The sequence below is a fragment of the Hyperolius riggenbachi genome, chromosome 5 (assembly GCF_040937935.1).
Source record: "Hyperolius riggenbachi isolate aHypRig1 chromosome 5, aHypRig1.pri, whole genome shotgun sequence".
Taxonomy (NCBI): Eukaryota; Metazoa; Chordata; class Amphibia; order Anura; family Hyperoliidae; genus Hyperolius; species Hyperolius riggenbachi.
Genome location: NC_090650.1, coordinates 261,354,502 through 261,370,097, shown reverse-complemented (window position 1 = coordinate 261,370,097; position 15,596 = coordinate 261,354,502). Strand labels below are relative to the sequence as shown.

General features: G+C 43.2%; 1 protein-coding gene across 1 annotated transcript in view; it reads right to left on the bottom strand.

The window, feature by feature from the left end:
- Positions 1-15,596, bottom strand: part of LOC137519378 (collagen alpha-1(XXI) chain-like) — a 128,691-nt gene that overhangs the window by 82,139 nt on the left and 30,956 nt on the right. The window contains exon 5 of the mRNA XM_068238334.1: positions 3,807-4,032. Within this exon, the coding sequence (XP_068094435.1) occupies positions 3,807-4,032 (226 nt within the window). The remainder of the gene's footprint in view (positions 1-3,806; positions 4,033-15,596) is intronic.

Genomic DNA, 15,596 nt, shown 5'->3' with positions numbered 1-15,596 from the left:
CGCAGCATTCACCAGAAAATTGTTATGTGTGCAGCATTCACCAGAAAATAATCGTTATGTGCGCAGCATTCACCAGAAGATAATCGTTATGTGCGCAGCATTCACCAGAAAATAATGGCAATGTGGGAGCATTCACCAGAAAATAATCGCATTATGGGGAGCAGTCACCAGAAAATAATCGTTATGTGCGCAGCATTCACCAGAAAATATACGCAATGTGGGAGCATTCACCAGAAAATAAACGCAATGTGGGAGCTTTCCCCAGAAAATAAACACAATGTGGGAGCTTTCACCAGAAAATAAACGCAATGTGGGGGCATTCACCAGAAAATAAACGCAATGTGGGGGCATTCACCAGAAAATAAACGCAATGTGGGGGCATTCACCAGAAAATAATCGTTATGTGGGGACAGTCACCAGAAAATAATAGTTATGTGGGGGCAGTCACCAGAAAATAATCGTTATGTGGGGACAGTCACCAGAAAATAATCGTTATGTGGGGAGCAGTCACCAGAAAATAATCGTTATGTGGGGGCAGTCACCAGAAAATAATCGTTATGTGGGGGCAGTCACCAGAAAATAATCGTTATGTGGGGGCAGTCACCAGAAAATAATCGTTATGTGGGGACAGTCACCAGAAAATAATCGTTATGTGGGGAGCAGTCACCAGAAAATAATCGTTATGTGGGGGCAGTCACCAGAAAATAATCGTTATGTGGGGGCAGTCACCAGAAAATAATCGTTATGTGGGGACAGTCACCAGAAAATAATCGTTATGTGGGGGCAGTCACCAGAAAATAAACCTGTACAAATAAAAAAAAATTCACTCACCTGGCCAGCCTCTGACATGAGCTCCCCGACGTGCAACCAGCCTCCCTCGTGCAGCTCCTCCAGCGACGATCCTGCAGCGGAGCAGCCAGTTTCTCCCTCGCTGACAGGCAGAGTGCAGGGCTACGGGAAGATGGCGCCTGAAGCCCTGTACTGGAGACACAAATAGTCTCTAGTGCAGGGCTTCGGCAGCCATCTTGACGTAGCCCTGCTCTGCCTCCGGGAGAAACTGGCTGCTCCGCTGCAGCATCCTGCTCTGCCTTCGGGAGCCAGTCCCCGGGATTTCAACACTTGGGGGGTCCAGGCCCCCAGGCCCCTCCCCCGCCTCTTTAGGAGGCGAGCCCGGTCGCCACAGTGACCCCTGCGACCACGGGCCCTACGCCCATGATTACAGTATAATATACGCAACCAGGGGGTGGTTAGGGTTAGGCACCACCTGGGGGGTGGATAGGGTTAAGCACCACTAAGGGGGGTCTAGGGGTTAGGGTTAGGTACAGGGAGGGTTAGGTATAGTTACAGTGCAATATAGACCACCAGGGGGGTGGTTAGGGTTAGGCACCACCAGGGGGGTGGTTAGGGTTAGGCACCATCAAGGGGGTCTTAGGGTTAGGCACCACCAGGGGGGTCTTAGGGTTAGGCACCACCAGGGGGGGTCTTAGGGTTAGGCACCACCAGGGGGGTCTTAGGGTTAGGCACCACCAGGGGGGTCTAGGGGTTAGGGATAGGTACAGGGAGGGCCTGTGTGAGAGTAAGGTTAGGTATATTTACAGCACAATACATGTAATATATACAATTTATTAAATTATGTATATTTAAATAAAGAGGAGGTCTAGGTGTTAGGGATAGGGATAGGGAGAGATCTGTGTGAGCCTACAGTTAGGTATAATTACAGTAAAATATCTGTAAAACCTACTTTTGCATTGCTATACCAATGCATGTACCATTATGATCAATTCAATAGAAAAAGTAGCATGATTAAGGATTTGTACTTTTTTATAAGCCAGCTTACATACCTTAGCCAGGATTTGAACCCAGGTCTCAGTGTGTAGTAGGTATTTGTCTTACCTCCTAGACCACCAACCACACTACATGTGAGGAGGAGGAGAGAGGAGGAGGAGAGGAGGAGAGAGAGGAGAGATTTTTTGTGTGTGTTATCCCTGGAAAATTCCGCGGAAATAGAAAAATTTCCGCGGAATTCAGTTTGAGAGGTTTAACAACTCTGTTCCGACTACCGGAATCGGAATTGATCTAATTCTGTCCGGAATCACGGAATTAACAATTCCGTGGAATTTACCGAGCAGCCCTAGTAAATATCGTTTTTGTTATAGACGCTATTTGACGTTTTTTTTCAGAATTCGTTTGTTGTTATAGACGGTATTTTGCCATTTCATTTCCGTTTATTTAATCTATTTAGCACTAAATTTTCGTTTACAACCCCTTAAAAGAAAAATATGGTTTTGCATTAAAACTTAAAATTTCGGCTATACCCCGCGCCCTTTTTTCCAGGCGCCCTTTTTTGATACACGCCTTGTCAGATATATCCCGAGGGTCCAATCGTGGCGACAGTGATCTTCAGCAGGAAAGGGGGACGCCTCTGGAGGATCCAGAAACTTCCCACTCATAGGTAGGTATCTAATTTTTTGCATTAAGTTTGCCTTGGTTTAAAAGATAGATTAGACATTAGATTTGATATACACATAAATGTCTATTAACCTCCTTGGCGGTAATCCCGAGCTGAGCTCGGGGTATGCCGCCGGAGGTCGCCGCTCAGGCCCTGCTGGGCCGATTTGAGTTCTGAAAAAAGCAGCACACGCAGCCGGCACTTTGCCAGCCGCGTGTGCTGCCCGATCGCCGCCGCTCCGCGGCGATCCGCCGCGTGCAGCGGCGAAAGAGGGTCCCCCCAGCCGCCCGAGCCCAGCGCAGCCGGAACAAACAGTTCCGGCCGGCGCTAGGGGCTAGATCGGGCGGCTCTGACGTCAGGACGTCGACTGACGTCCATGACGTCACTCCGCTCGTCGCCATGGCGACGAGGAAAGCGAAACAAGATAGGCCGCTCATTGCGGCCTATCTTGTTACTTTCGATTCCCGGAGGCGATCGAAAGTACGCTTCCGGAGCGCCCTCTAGTGGGCTTTCATGCAGCCAACTTTCAGTTGGCTGCATGAAATATTTTTTTTTTAATTTAAAAAAAACCCTCCCGCAGCCTCCCTGGCAAAATAAATAAACCGCCAGGGAGGTTAAACATTAGGTCCGCTCAATCAATTTTCTATTTTTCTTGTCACTCAAACTATGACTGGGAAAGTCTGATGAGAACAAGACTCTCTGGCTTCGTGCTACATCTACAATACAGTACAAAGCCTGTGGTTGTTGTGGGGACAGGAATATTTGATCACATCTCTGCTGACATTACCAAGTGAGGGCATACAGCAAGGTGATATCAATACCAGTTGTTTACCACATCTTAAAATACATGGGGGAAGCAGAGGGGCAAAATTCAGCAAACAATATTATAAAAATGGCTTAGCGAACTTACATTTATTGTCCCTGTTAGCAAAATAATATATGAGCTTTTAAGCCCAATCTACACAATACGATTCTTTGTACGATTCGATTACGATTCTGTTTACGATTCGATTAAATCCGACATGTCCAATCGGCTTTCGATTAGATTCAGTTCGATTTGCAATTGCAAAACAATGTCGGATTCAATCGAATCGTAAATAGAATCGTAATCGAATTGTATAAAGAATCGTATCGTTTAGATTGGGCTTAAAAGGATCTAATTTTTAACAATTTCTGAAGACCTGGTTTTACTTTCTGCCCATCTGTGGGGAACTTATATTTTCTTCCTTGCCATGCTTGCATCAGTTTGCACTTGCAGAACCAGTTTATTTTTAAAGTCCAAAGACAATCAAGAATATTATCTTCTGCTCTTTGTAGCTATACCTGTCTAGGAGTACCTGTGTATGTTTGTTCTTACCTCTAATTTGGGATCTTTGAACTTAATCACTTGGAAATTTCCATCAAGTTGTGTGACAGTGAAGATAACAGAGTTGTCTGTGCCATCTAGAGTGACAGCCGCTTGCACCTCTCCTGCTTTGGACAGTATTCTCCATAGATCAATAACCGCTTGTGTTTCAGGAGCCTGCAAGCGTATGGTAGCCACAAATACATAGGAGGGAGGCAAGCCTTCTGGGAAAATTTCTCTGTTGGGCACATAATGACATATAAGATTGTATAATACTCAAATAGATTATTTAAAGGACAAATTAAGCTAAAGAGATAATGAATGATTTCATTTTAGAATATAAAACAAAAACAATAGTAAAAAATATAATTTCCTACACAATGCTGCCTTCCTGTCAGTATTAGGCATATGGTCACAGATAGCTGGATGATATGGACCACTCCCTTCAACACTGTCCCACACATCATACAGAGGGATGCGAAAGTTTGGTCAACGTTGTTAATCGTCATGATTTTCCTGTATAAATTGTTGGTTGATACAGGAGACACACACAGTGATATTTGAGAAGTGAAGTGAAGTTTATTGGATTTACAGAAAGTGTGCAATAATTGTTTAAACAAAATTAGGCAGGTGCATAAATTTGGGCACCAAAAAAAAGAAATACAATCAATATTTAGTAGATCCTCCTTTTGCAGAAATTACAGCCTCTAAACGCTTCCTGTAGGTTCCAATGAGAGTCTGGATTCTGGTTGAAGGTATTTTGGACCATTCCTCTTTACAAAACACCTCTAGTTCATTCAGGTTTGGTAACTTTCGAGCATGGAGAGCTCTCTTTAACTCACACCACAGATTTTAAGTTGTATTCAGGTCTGGGGACTGAGATGGCCATTCCAGAACATTGTACTTGTTCTTCTGCATGAATGCCTTAGTGGATTTTGAGCACTGTTTAGAATCGTTGTCTTGTTGAAAGATCCATCCCCGGCACAGCTTCAGCTTTGTCACTGATTCCTGGACATTGGTCTCCAGAATCTGCTGATACTGAGTGGAATCTATGTGTCCCTCAGCTTTGACAAGATTCCCAGTCCCTGCACTGGCCACACAGCCCCACAGCATGATGGAACCACCACCATATTTTACTGTAGGTAGCAGGTGTTTTTCTTGAAATGCTGTGTTGCTTTTCCTCCATGCATAACGCCCCTTGTTATGCCCAAATAACTAAATTTTAGTTTCAGCAGTCCACAGCACCTTATTTCAAAATTAAGCTGGCTTGTCCAAATGTGCTTTAGCATACCTCAAGCAGCTCTGTTTGTGCTGTGCGGAGAAAAGGCTTCCTCTGCATACAGCATCTTCTTGTGTAAAGTGCGCCGAATGGTTTAACGATGTACAGTGACTCCATCTTCAGCAAGATGATGTTGTAGGTCTTTGGTTCTGGTCTGTGGGTTGACTCTGACTGTTCTCACCATTCGTTGCTTCTGTTTATCCGAGATTTTTCTTGGTTTGCCACTTCTAGTTTTAACTTGAACTGAGCCTGTGGTCTTCCATTTCCTCAATATGTTTCTAACTGTGGAAACAGACAGCTGGATCTCAGAGAAATCTTTCTGTATCCTTCCCCTAAACCATGATGGTGAACAATCTTTGTCTTCAGGTCATTTGGAATTTTTTTGAGATCCCCCATGTTGCTACTCTTCAGAGAAATTTAAAAGAGCAGGGAAATTGATATGCCGAACCTTTCGGAGCAACACAGTTTATTACTTGACAAATTAATTTACATTGAGGAAGTTCAAGAAGCCATTGCCGAGCTTAAACCTAATAAAACTCCTGGCTCAGATGGTCTGCCCTCTGAATTTTACCATTGCTATACTGAAATTCTAGCTTCTAAACTCTGCTCCTTGTTTAATGGGGTTCTGGAGGGACATCCTATACCTGAGTCATTCTTGGAAGCTATAATAATACTTATACTTAAGCCTGGGAAGGATCCAACTCAGTGTGGGTCTTACAGACCAATATCATTGTTAAACACGGATGCCAAAATCCTTGCAATAATACTAGCCAATAGGGTCAAAACAGTAATAACTACATTAATACATGAAGACCAATCAGGCTTTATGCCCGGCAAGGGCACAGATATTAATCTGCGTTGGTTATTTATCAATATCTCTGTGCCATCCTCGGGGTCCGGCCGTAGGGTTGTTGCCTCGCTGGACACCGAGAAGGCATTTGACTCATTGGAATGGCCATATGTAACGATCGGGTGCTGCAACTCAGATGTCTGATTATGTGTGATCTGCAGAATCACCTATAATAGAGACGCTATTCCTGATTATGTGGTGATCTGCAGTATCACCAATAATACAAGAATAGCTAAAAGGATGCAAAGTGTAAGTGCTTGGTGCAACAGTAACTGGTTGGTTTAATGAGACCTAACCAGAGCAGCTGGTGGGTTCCAACAGAAAGCACACCTCACTAGTGGCTAGAGCCCACTGGTGAATAGAATGGTCTGACAGGCAAGGTTCGGCAACAGAGAGGTAAGTATCGGTACAGAATCGTGAGGCAGGAGAGTAAACGGTAATCAGGCAGAGGTTCCGCAACAGAGAGGCAGATAGGCAGAAGTACAGAATCAATCAGCAGTAGCGAGGTCAGAGGGTAGCCAGAATCATACACAGGTAATCAAATAATATACATATACAATTCCTAATCTGGTGTGAAGTCCTTGATTTCAACACCCGGATACTAGTCTAAGGTCTGAGGGCTAGCACGAAGTGTTCGCAACGACAGAAAGCGAGCTAATGGCAGCTCGCTGTCTTTATGCTGGCAGGGGACTCCCAAACACGCCCCCGCCAGCTCGGCCAATCAGGAGCGAGCAGCGCTCCCTGTGACGTCAGCCGACCAGCTGGTCAGCTGACGCGCCTGCGAGACGCGTAAAGGTCTTGCTGCTGGCTGCACGCGCGCATTGCTCTGATGCTATGCGCCGGCGACAAGCCAGCACGCGGGGTCTCGAGCTTAGCGGCGGGGACGGCGGTGGTCGTGTCCCCGCCGCTCGTTACACCATACTTGTGGGAAATTTTAAGTCGTTATGGGTTTGGCAACAAATTTATTAACTGGGTCCAAGCCTTGTATCAGCCACCAAGGGCCAGGATTTGTACTGGTAATACTATTTCAGAACCCTTTCCACTACATCGAGGTACTCGTCAGGGATGCCCACTATCCCCATACCTATTTGCTCTTGCAATTGAACCCATGGCTATTCTTATATGTGAATCTAACCAAATCCGGGGAATTCCAATTGGTTGTATTGAAGAGAGAATATCTCTATATGCAGACGATACCTTACTTTACTTGGGTGACCCATAGCACTCTTTAACTATAGCACTAGAAATCATTACAACCTTTGGGTCATTTTCTGGGCTTAAGGTTAATTAGGATAAGTCTGTCATCATGCCTTTGGATAATATCCATCCTACTATGTCCCCCAGTCTCTTGCAGTGGGTATCAGAATTTAAACATCTAGGTATCTTGATAACCTGTCATGTTCAAGATTACTATAGGCTCAATATTGAACCGGTAGTAAAGGCTTTTCGGAAGAAAACTCAAATCTGGAAAAAACCTACCACTTTCCCTTATTGGGAAAATCAATATTTTACAATGATCTATCAACCTAAATTCTTATGTGTTCTTTGCAATACACCAGTTACAATCTCCAAGAAATTCTTTAAAAACCTACACTCCTTAATCTCAACTTTTATCTGGACGGGTCAGACCCCTAAAATTGCCCCTAAAGAGAACCTGTACTCTAAAATTCTTACAATAAAAAGCATACCATTCTGTTAATTGTGTTCTCCTGGGCCCCTCTGTGCTGTTTCTGCCACTCCCTGCTGCAATCCTGGCTTGTAATTGCCAGTTTTAGACAGTATTAACAAACAAAAGCTTGTGATAGGTAACAGCAGACAGCAAATTCCCGCCTGAGCCCAACAGAGCCGACAGAAGAGAGAAGATTAGATTATATAACAGAGATAACACAGCCACTGTGCAACTAGAAAAGGCTGCAGTAAGCTAGACCACATTTGAACAGGTATAGGAACTTATAGGATAGAAGAAATAAGGCTGACAGTTTTGTTACAGAGTTTCTTTAACACATTACAGCTACCCATAGATCAAGGGGGCCTGGCCCTTCCCAATATGCAACTATACTATTACGCGGCAGTATTAGTCACAGCTAGATGTTGGTTTGCACAAGATAAATATAACCCTGCAGTGGTAGTAGAGGCAGCCCGTTTAGGCTCCTACGAAAGGCTTACGCTATTACTATTTAGAGGCACCTCAAATGATGAATGATGTACTGTTCTGATGCAAACAGTCTGTAAGGTCTGGTCTGATGTGGTTAAATACCTAGGTTGGAAACCAAATTTCCCCTTATACCCCTATATGAGATAATCCTAACCTGCAACACTTCACGCAAATTCCAGACCCCAAAATTTGGGCCAAAGCATCTACAACACATTATCAATAATGGCTCACTCTCTACCTTTAATGATTTGAAGCAAATATTCCCCATTACCAATAAAATGTTCTTCCGTTATCTACAGCTTAGACATGCCTTTTCAGCACAATTTCCCGATGGTGCCCCTACTTTGGAAGCAAATGCTCTTGAACAACTCCTTATGACACAGTATCTAGACAAACCCTTATCAGTAATATATTCAGCAATCCTATCTTATAACAATGACAATGACAAACTTCTTCGTTGTCAAGAAAAATGGATTCAAGATGTTAATGGCCTAGATAACACTGACTGGGAGGATATTTCAGAAGACTTTGTGAAAATTCCCATTGCAGCCAGAGATAGACTGATACAGGTCAAATTCTTACACAGAACATACTTTACTCCTGTGAGGATGCATAGCATCTGCAGTGCAAACGATCCAATATGTCCAAAATGCTCCATAGAAGATGGCACCTTTTTCCACATGTTCTGGAGCTGTGATAAAATTAACTCTTTTTGGAACAATATATTTATTATTATAAATGAAATTTTAGATTCCCATTTTGATTGTACACCTAAACTAGCACTACTAGGCCTATTTGACGAACCCTCATGTAATAAGCATACTCAATATTTGGTACGTATTTTATGCCTTTATGCTCGGAAGGAAATATTAAGGGTCTGGAAGGGAGATACCATCCCATCTATAAACTATTGGAAACGTACTGTCAATATAGCCCTTCCACTATTATCAAATGACATACAAAAATCGAAACTGTCCACAAAGATTCATTCAAATTTGGGCACCATGGTATAACAACATTACCACAGCTGGATCTAACCCAGAAATGTAATGCATCACTTCTCTATACTGCTGCATACAATGTGTTAATCTGTGCTATTGGTAGTTTCTAGGGATGGGCCGGGGAATGGGTTTGGAGTCTTCTCTTCTTTCCTCTCTCTTTTCTTCTTCTTCTTCTATTATTTTCTCTCCTCACTCTTGTTTACCTTTTTCTCTGCTCTCTCCTTCCTTGGCAGCGCTGTTTCTCCTTCTCCATGATAGGTATACTTGCTCATATTAATGACCTATATACTATGTACTATACATTGGCTCTGTTATTTATATGTAATGGTTTATATAATACTCATTGTAATGATAAAGCATGAGACTATTATCATTTGTTACTGTTACTTTATTATTATTGTTCTCTCCTGCATGTAGGAGTTCAGTGATGTCAGTTCTGTATCTTGCTTTCTTTATTGAAAAACAAAAATTGATTTGTTAAAAAAAGCAGGGAAACTTACAATTGTCCCCCTTAACCACTTAACGACCGCCTCGGCTGGGCGTAAGTGGGTTTCCATGGAAACGGTCCATGTCAGTTCACGGAGGGTGTCTCCATGAACAGCCTGCGAGCCTCCGATCGCAGCTCGCAGGCGAAATGTAAACACGCGGGGAAGAAATCCCCTGTGTTTACATCCTACGGCGCTGCTGTTGCAGCAGCGCCGTAAAGGAGATCAGCGATCCCCGGCCTCTGAATGGCCGGGGATCGCCGCCGTCTGATAGGCTGAAGCCTATCAGAGGTTGTACAGGACGGATCGCCGTCCTGTACCGCCCATAGAAAGGACAGGAGCGAGGGAAGGAGAGGGAGGGGGGAATAGCGCTGCGGAGGGGGGCTTTGAGGAGCCCCCCTCCCCGCTACCCTCAAACAGCTGGCAGCGATCAGACCCCCCAGCAGGACATCCCCCTAGTGGGGAAAAAAGGCGGGAAGTCTGGTCGCCCTGCCTGAAATCTGGTCTGTGCTGCAGGCTGAATAGCCGACGCAGCACAGATCATAGGTAAACCACACGGTCCTCAAGTGGTTAAATACTCTTTCTTGTAATTGGATTCACCTGTATATGTAGGTCAGGGGTCACTGAGCTTTCCAAGCCAATTTGAGTTTCAATAATTAGTTCTAAAGGTTTTGGAATCAATAAAATGACAACAGTGCCCAAATTTATGCACCTGACTACTTTTATTTAAACAACTATTGCACACTTTCTGTAAATGCAATAAACTTCATTTCACTTCTCAAATATCACTTTGTGTGTCTCCTATATGATATATTTAAAGCGGAATATAACCCAGAATTTCTTCTTTGCTCTAATAGATTATTCACAGCATATTATATACAACCAGCATTTTTTTTTTTTACTAGAACATCATTCAAAGGGTTAAACACAGGCTTTAGAAGCTTCCCTGCCAGCAGAGCATGCCACATCTGAAGTTTACATAATGTAATCTTGTGTTTACTTAAATGTATCAAGTAAGGAATGTGACACATTCTCTGACTGTGGAGAAGCATTGGACACAAAAAGAGAGTCAAAGCATGTCTGCCTGAATTAATAAAACTAGTTATTAATAAAATGCAAAGTCAGCTCACAAAGCAAAAAACTGTACTTTTGGAAACTTATAACTTATAAATGAATAATATTTATGCACAAATGCAAATATGATAACCATATGGCATATAAAAAGTAGGAAAACATGTTTTTATCAAATATTATGTCAGGGTTTTAAAACGCTTTAACTGACATTTTTTATCATAACAACCAACGCAGGAAAATCATGACGATTAACAACGTTGCCCAAACTTTCGCATCCCACTGTACTATCCTCTTGCTGTCCTACTTCCCGACAACCATTTCTCTTCTCCAGAAGCTCATTGCATCTACAAGCCATTCTTCCAGGCAGCATGGTTGGTAAGTAAATAGCATACTTCTCTTGCACCTGAGGTGATCTATGTTAAATTCCCACCAAAGGCCCAATCAGCTGTTGTTTTTAGGTTCTCCCTGTGTTTGCATGGTTTTGCTCTCCCAGTCTGCATTGCTAGAAAATCTGGACTTTAACCATTTTAAAACTACAGTATCATATCTGCGTGTATGACTGTGACAGATATTGGTTGTAACCAATATTTAAACTGGTTCTATGTACTTTCTTTGAAGTATCTTTGTACAAAGTTAAAAAAAGACCTAAATTAACATTATACTCTATTTTGATGGATGACAATGTAATAATGTTTTCAAAGTATATACTGAGGGCTTGAGCACACTTACGCATTTCTGAGATGATTCAGCAATGCGTATCAGTATTCTATACTCAGGAACGTAGAGTAGTTGCATAGACTGCACTGTCTAAAGGATACACTTATGCGTTGTGTAGCTGTGCATTCCGACAGTGTACTACTGGATGCATTTGTAATTGCAAAGCAATGCTGTCTCATTCAGTATAGAAAAACTGAAGGAAGGGAGCACCATTCCAAAGAGAGAAAGCAGCGTGCCCAGGTCTCACCACAGTGCCTCCTGGGGAGAACAGTCCATCCAAAGCAAAAAGACCGGCACCGCTGTCTTTAGTTACAGCTCTTCATTATCACCCAGTGGCAGCAGTGACAGACCGCTGTCTCGGTTTACAAAACCCTTCTGAAACTGCTCATAGGCTATGAGCAGTTTAAGAAGGGTTTTGTAAACAGAGGGGGCGGTCTGTCACTGCTGCCACTGGGTGCTAATGAAGAGCTTTAACTATAGACAGCGGTGCCGGTCTTTTTCATTCAGTATACAGTCAGTCCCAGTCAGTACTGCAACACAATTGCCCTGTGTTTGTGCAAAGCACACAACCATCTGTATTTGCAGAAAACTGCAAAACTGTAAAGCTATAGTGTACTTATGGCCTTAGAGTTTTGCCAAAATAGTGTCCAGTCTTTTTAACCACTTCTGGGCCATGCCAATTGAAACCTACGCACTTTTTTCTGCCAGGGTGTAGATTTCAATTAGCGCGCTGCATGGACCCACCTTCTACTGACGATCGCTTTGCTCTCCCGCCACTCACGCTAGGAGCCAATGAAATCAGCTCCTGACCGGTTCACAGGGCTCTGCTGTCATAGAGACAGAAGAGCGAGTGGGCTTTAGCAATGGTGGAGTGGCGAGAGTGACGGGTCCGTGCGGCATGACATCAGGGAGCCCCGTTTTTTTGTACCAGCAGTCTCTGGTCGTTAAAGGAAACCTGTAGTGAGTAAAATTATTTAAAGTAAACACATGACGTAGCTGAAAATGAATATTACATACTAACCTCACCGTCAGCTCCTCTCAGAAGCTCACCATTTTCTTCTTACAGTGATCCCTTTCAGTTCTGACAATATTTTGCAGTTTCTCCTATGTTGCTGTCACTTACAGTAGGTAGTAGAAATCTGAAGAAGTGACAGGTTTTGGACTAGTCCATCTCTTCATAGGGGATTCTCAGTAAGGCTTTTATTCTTTATAAAGATATTCCCTAAAAAGGATTTAAACAATGATGCTGGCCATGCTCCCCTGTCCGCTACACAGTTTTTTGGCAGTTGGACAGAGCAACTGTCATTCATTAAGTGCTTTTGAAAAAAAATAAGTCCCTGAGAACCCCCTATGAAGAGATGGGCTAGTCCAAAACCTGTCGCTTCTGTCAGATTTCCAGTACCTACTGTAAGTGACCGCAACATAGGAGAAAAGTAATGTATGGCTCATTTTAGGGCTCTTTCAAACTTGGACGTTGCGTTAGAGTGGACGTTAAGGTCGCATAACGTCCCCTAACGCAACGCATGGTGGTGGTAAAGGAGGACGCTACATAGAACTGCGTTATGCGGCTCTTGATGCGTCCGTGATGCATACTTTTTGACGCATGCGCCGGTGGAGACCACGTGATTGGAACACTCTGCATCACGTGGTGCCGCCAGCCAATCAGCGGCCGCTCCAGGAAGTAAACACTGCAGTGCAGTGAATAATAATTAGCCATGTGGCTGGCCGCAATAGCGGACTCTCCCCTCCTCCTCTCCTGCACAAAACAATTAAAAAAAACAAATTACTGAGCATGTGCAAACAGTCTAACGCGGCTAAAACCGCTTAGAGCGCAGAGCATGCTGCACTTTCATACAATGTCCAGCATTACACTGTAACACAACATGGGCACTGTGATCAGCCCATTGATTTTTCAGTACTGTGAGTTGGGCTGCGTTACAGGCTGCTGTAACGTCAGCCTGTAACGTCCCACTGTGAAAGCAGCCTTACTCTGGAAAAAACGTACTTCTTATTTGTATATGTTTGCACATATTTTAAATTTTAAAATTTTTCGCCATAGTGCCCCTTTAACAGTGTGCTGACCAGGAAGCTGTTATGGGGTAATGGCCATTTTTAAAATGGACGGAGAATTCCATTGATTACAGTGGACAAATGGGACGCAGGAGAGGAGAAAGAGATTGAGGAGTAGACTACACAGTAGGTAAGTATGACCTATTTATGGCTATTTTGAATTTTTATTTTTAGCTCAGGTTCTCTTTAAGGGGCCAGAGACTGCTGGTACTGAAGTGGTTAATCAAGGCATTTTCCTATGTTGCCATCTTTGTGGTCAGTTTGTTCCCTTTGGGGCTGCAGGGCTGTTTTCATGATAGTTACACCACTGCTTTCAACAGCCTTCGCACTGTTATTACTAAAGGCAAGCATGCAGCATCACTTATCTCCTTCAGTGGTTTTCAGCCTTGCAGAAACTTAGTGAATCAGTCTAATTGTTTTATTACATTTCTTTTAAACTATCATGTACTTTTGGTAATGGATATGCATGCCTCAGATGCTTAGAATAAAGCTATCCAACAGCCTCACCTAGCAGGCACCAGAACAGTGTATAGTACAGTGGTTTGCAAAAGTTTTCCACATTTTGTCATATTACTGCCACAAACATGAATCAATTTTATTGGAACTCCATGTGAAAGACCAATACAAAGTGGTGTACATGTGAGAAGTGGAACGAAAATCATACATGATTCCAAACATTTTTTACAAATAAATAACTGCAAAGTGGGGTGTGCGTAATTATTCCTCCCTTTTTGGTCTGAGTGCAGTCAGTTGCCCATAGACATTTCCTGATGAGTGCTAATGACTAAATAGAGTGCACCTGTGTGTAATCTAATGTCAGTACAAATACAGCTGCTCTGTGACGGCCTCAGAGGTTGTCTAAGAGAATATTGGGAGCAACAAAACCATGCAGTCCAAAGAACACACCAGACAGGTCAGGGATAAAGTTATTGAGAAATGTAAAGCAGGCTTAGGCTACAAAAAGATTTCCAAACCTTGAACATCCCACGGAGCACTGTTCAAGCGATCATTCAGAAATGGAAGGAGTATGGCACAACTGTAAACCTACCAAGACAAGGCCGTCCACATAAACTCACAGGCCGGGGGAATCTGTCCATAGGACAACTATTAGACAAGCACTGCACAAAGTTGACCTTTATGGAAGAGTGGCAAGAAGAAAGCCATTGTTAACAGAAAAGCATAAGAAGTCCCGTTTGCAGTTTGCCATAAGCCATGTGGGGGATACAGCAAACATGTGGAAGAAGGTGCTCTGGTCAGATGAGACCAAAATGGAACTTTTTGGCCAAAATGTGAAACACTATGTGTGGTGGAAAACTAACACTGCACATCACTCAGAACACACCATCCCCACTGTCAAATATGGTAATGGCAGCATCATGCTCTGGGTTGCTTCTCTTTAGCAGGGACAGGTAAGCTGGTCAGAGTTGATGGGAAGATGGATGGAGCCAAATACAAGGCAATCTTGGAAGAAAACCTCTTGGAGTCTGCAAAAGACTTGAGACTGGGGCAGATGTTCACCTTCCAGCAGGACAACGACCCTAAACATAAAGCCAGGGCAACAATGGAATGGTTTAAAACAAAACATATCCATGTGTTAGCATGGCCCAGTCAAAGTCCAGATCTAAATCCAATCGAGAATCTGTGGCAAGAACTGAAAACTGCTGTTCATCTAATCTGACTGAGCTGGAGCTGTTTTGCAAAGAAGAATGGGCAAGGATTTCAGTCTCTAGATGTGCAAAGCTGGTAGAGACATACCCTAAAAGACAGCTGGCAGCTGTAATTGCAGCAAAAGGTGGTTCTACAAAGTAGGGGGGCTGAATAATTACACACACCCCACTTTGCAGTTTTTATTTTTTTAAATGTTTGGAATCGTGTATGATTTTCGTTCCACTTCTCACGTGTACACCACTTTGTATTGGTCTTTCACATGGAATTCCAATAAAATTGATTTCTGTTTGTGGCAGTAATATGACAAAATGTGGAAAACTTTAAGGGGGCCGAATACTTTTGCAAACCACAATATATATAGTGCAGCCACTACATGAGTTGGACACACAGGAGTTACCAATAATAAAAATATTGATAATTTAAATTACAGATATTTTACTATAGACACACCCAGCACCCATTCTCGCTTGGACCCTCCCCCTAGTGCCAAAAACGAATCCCCC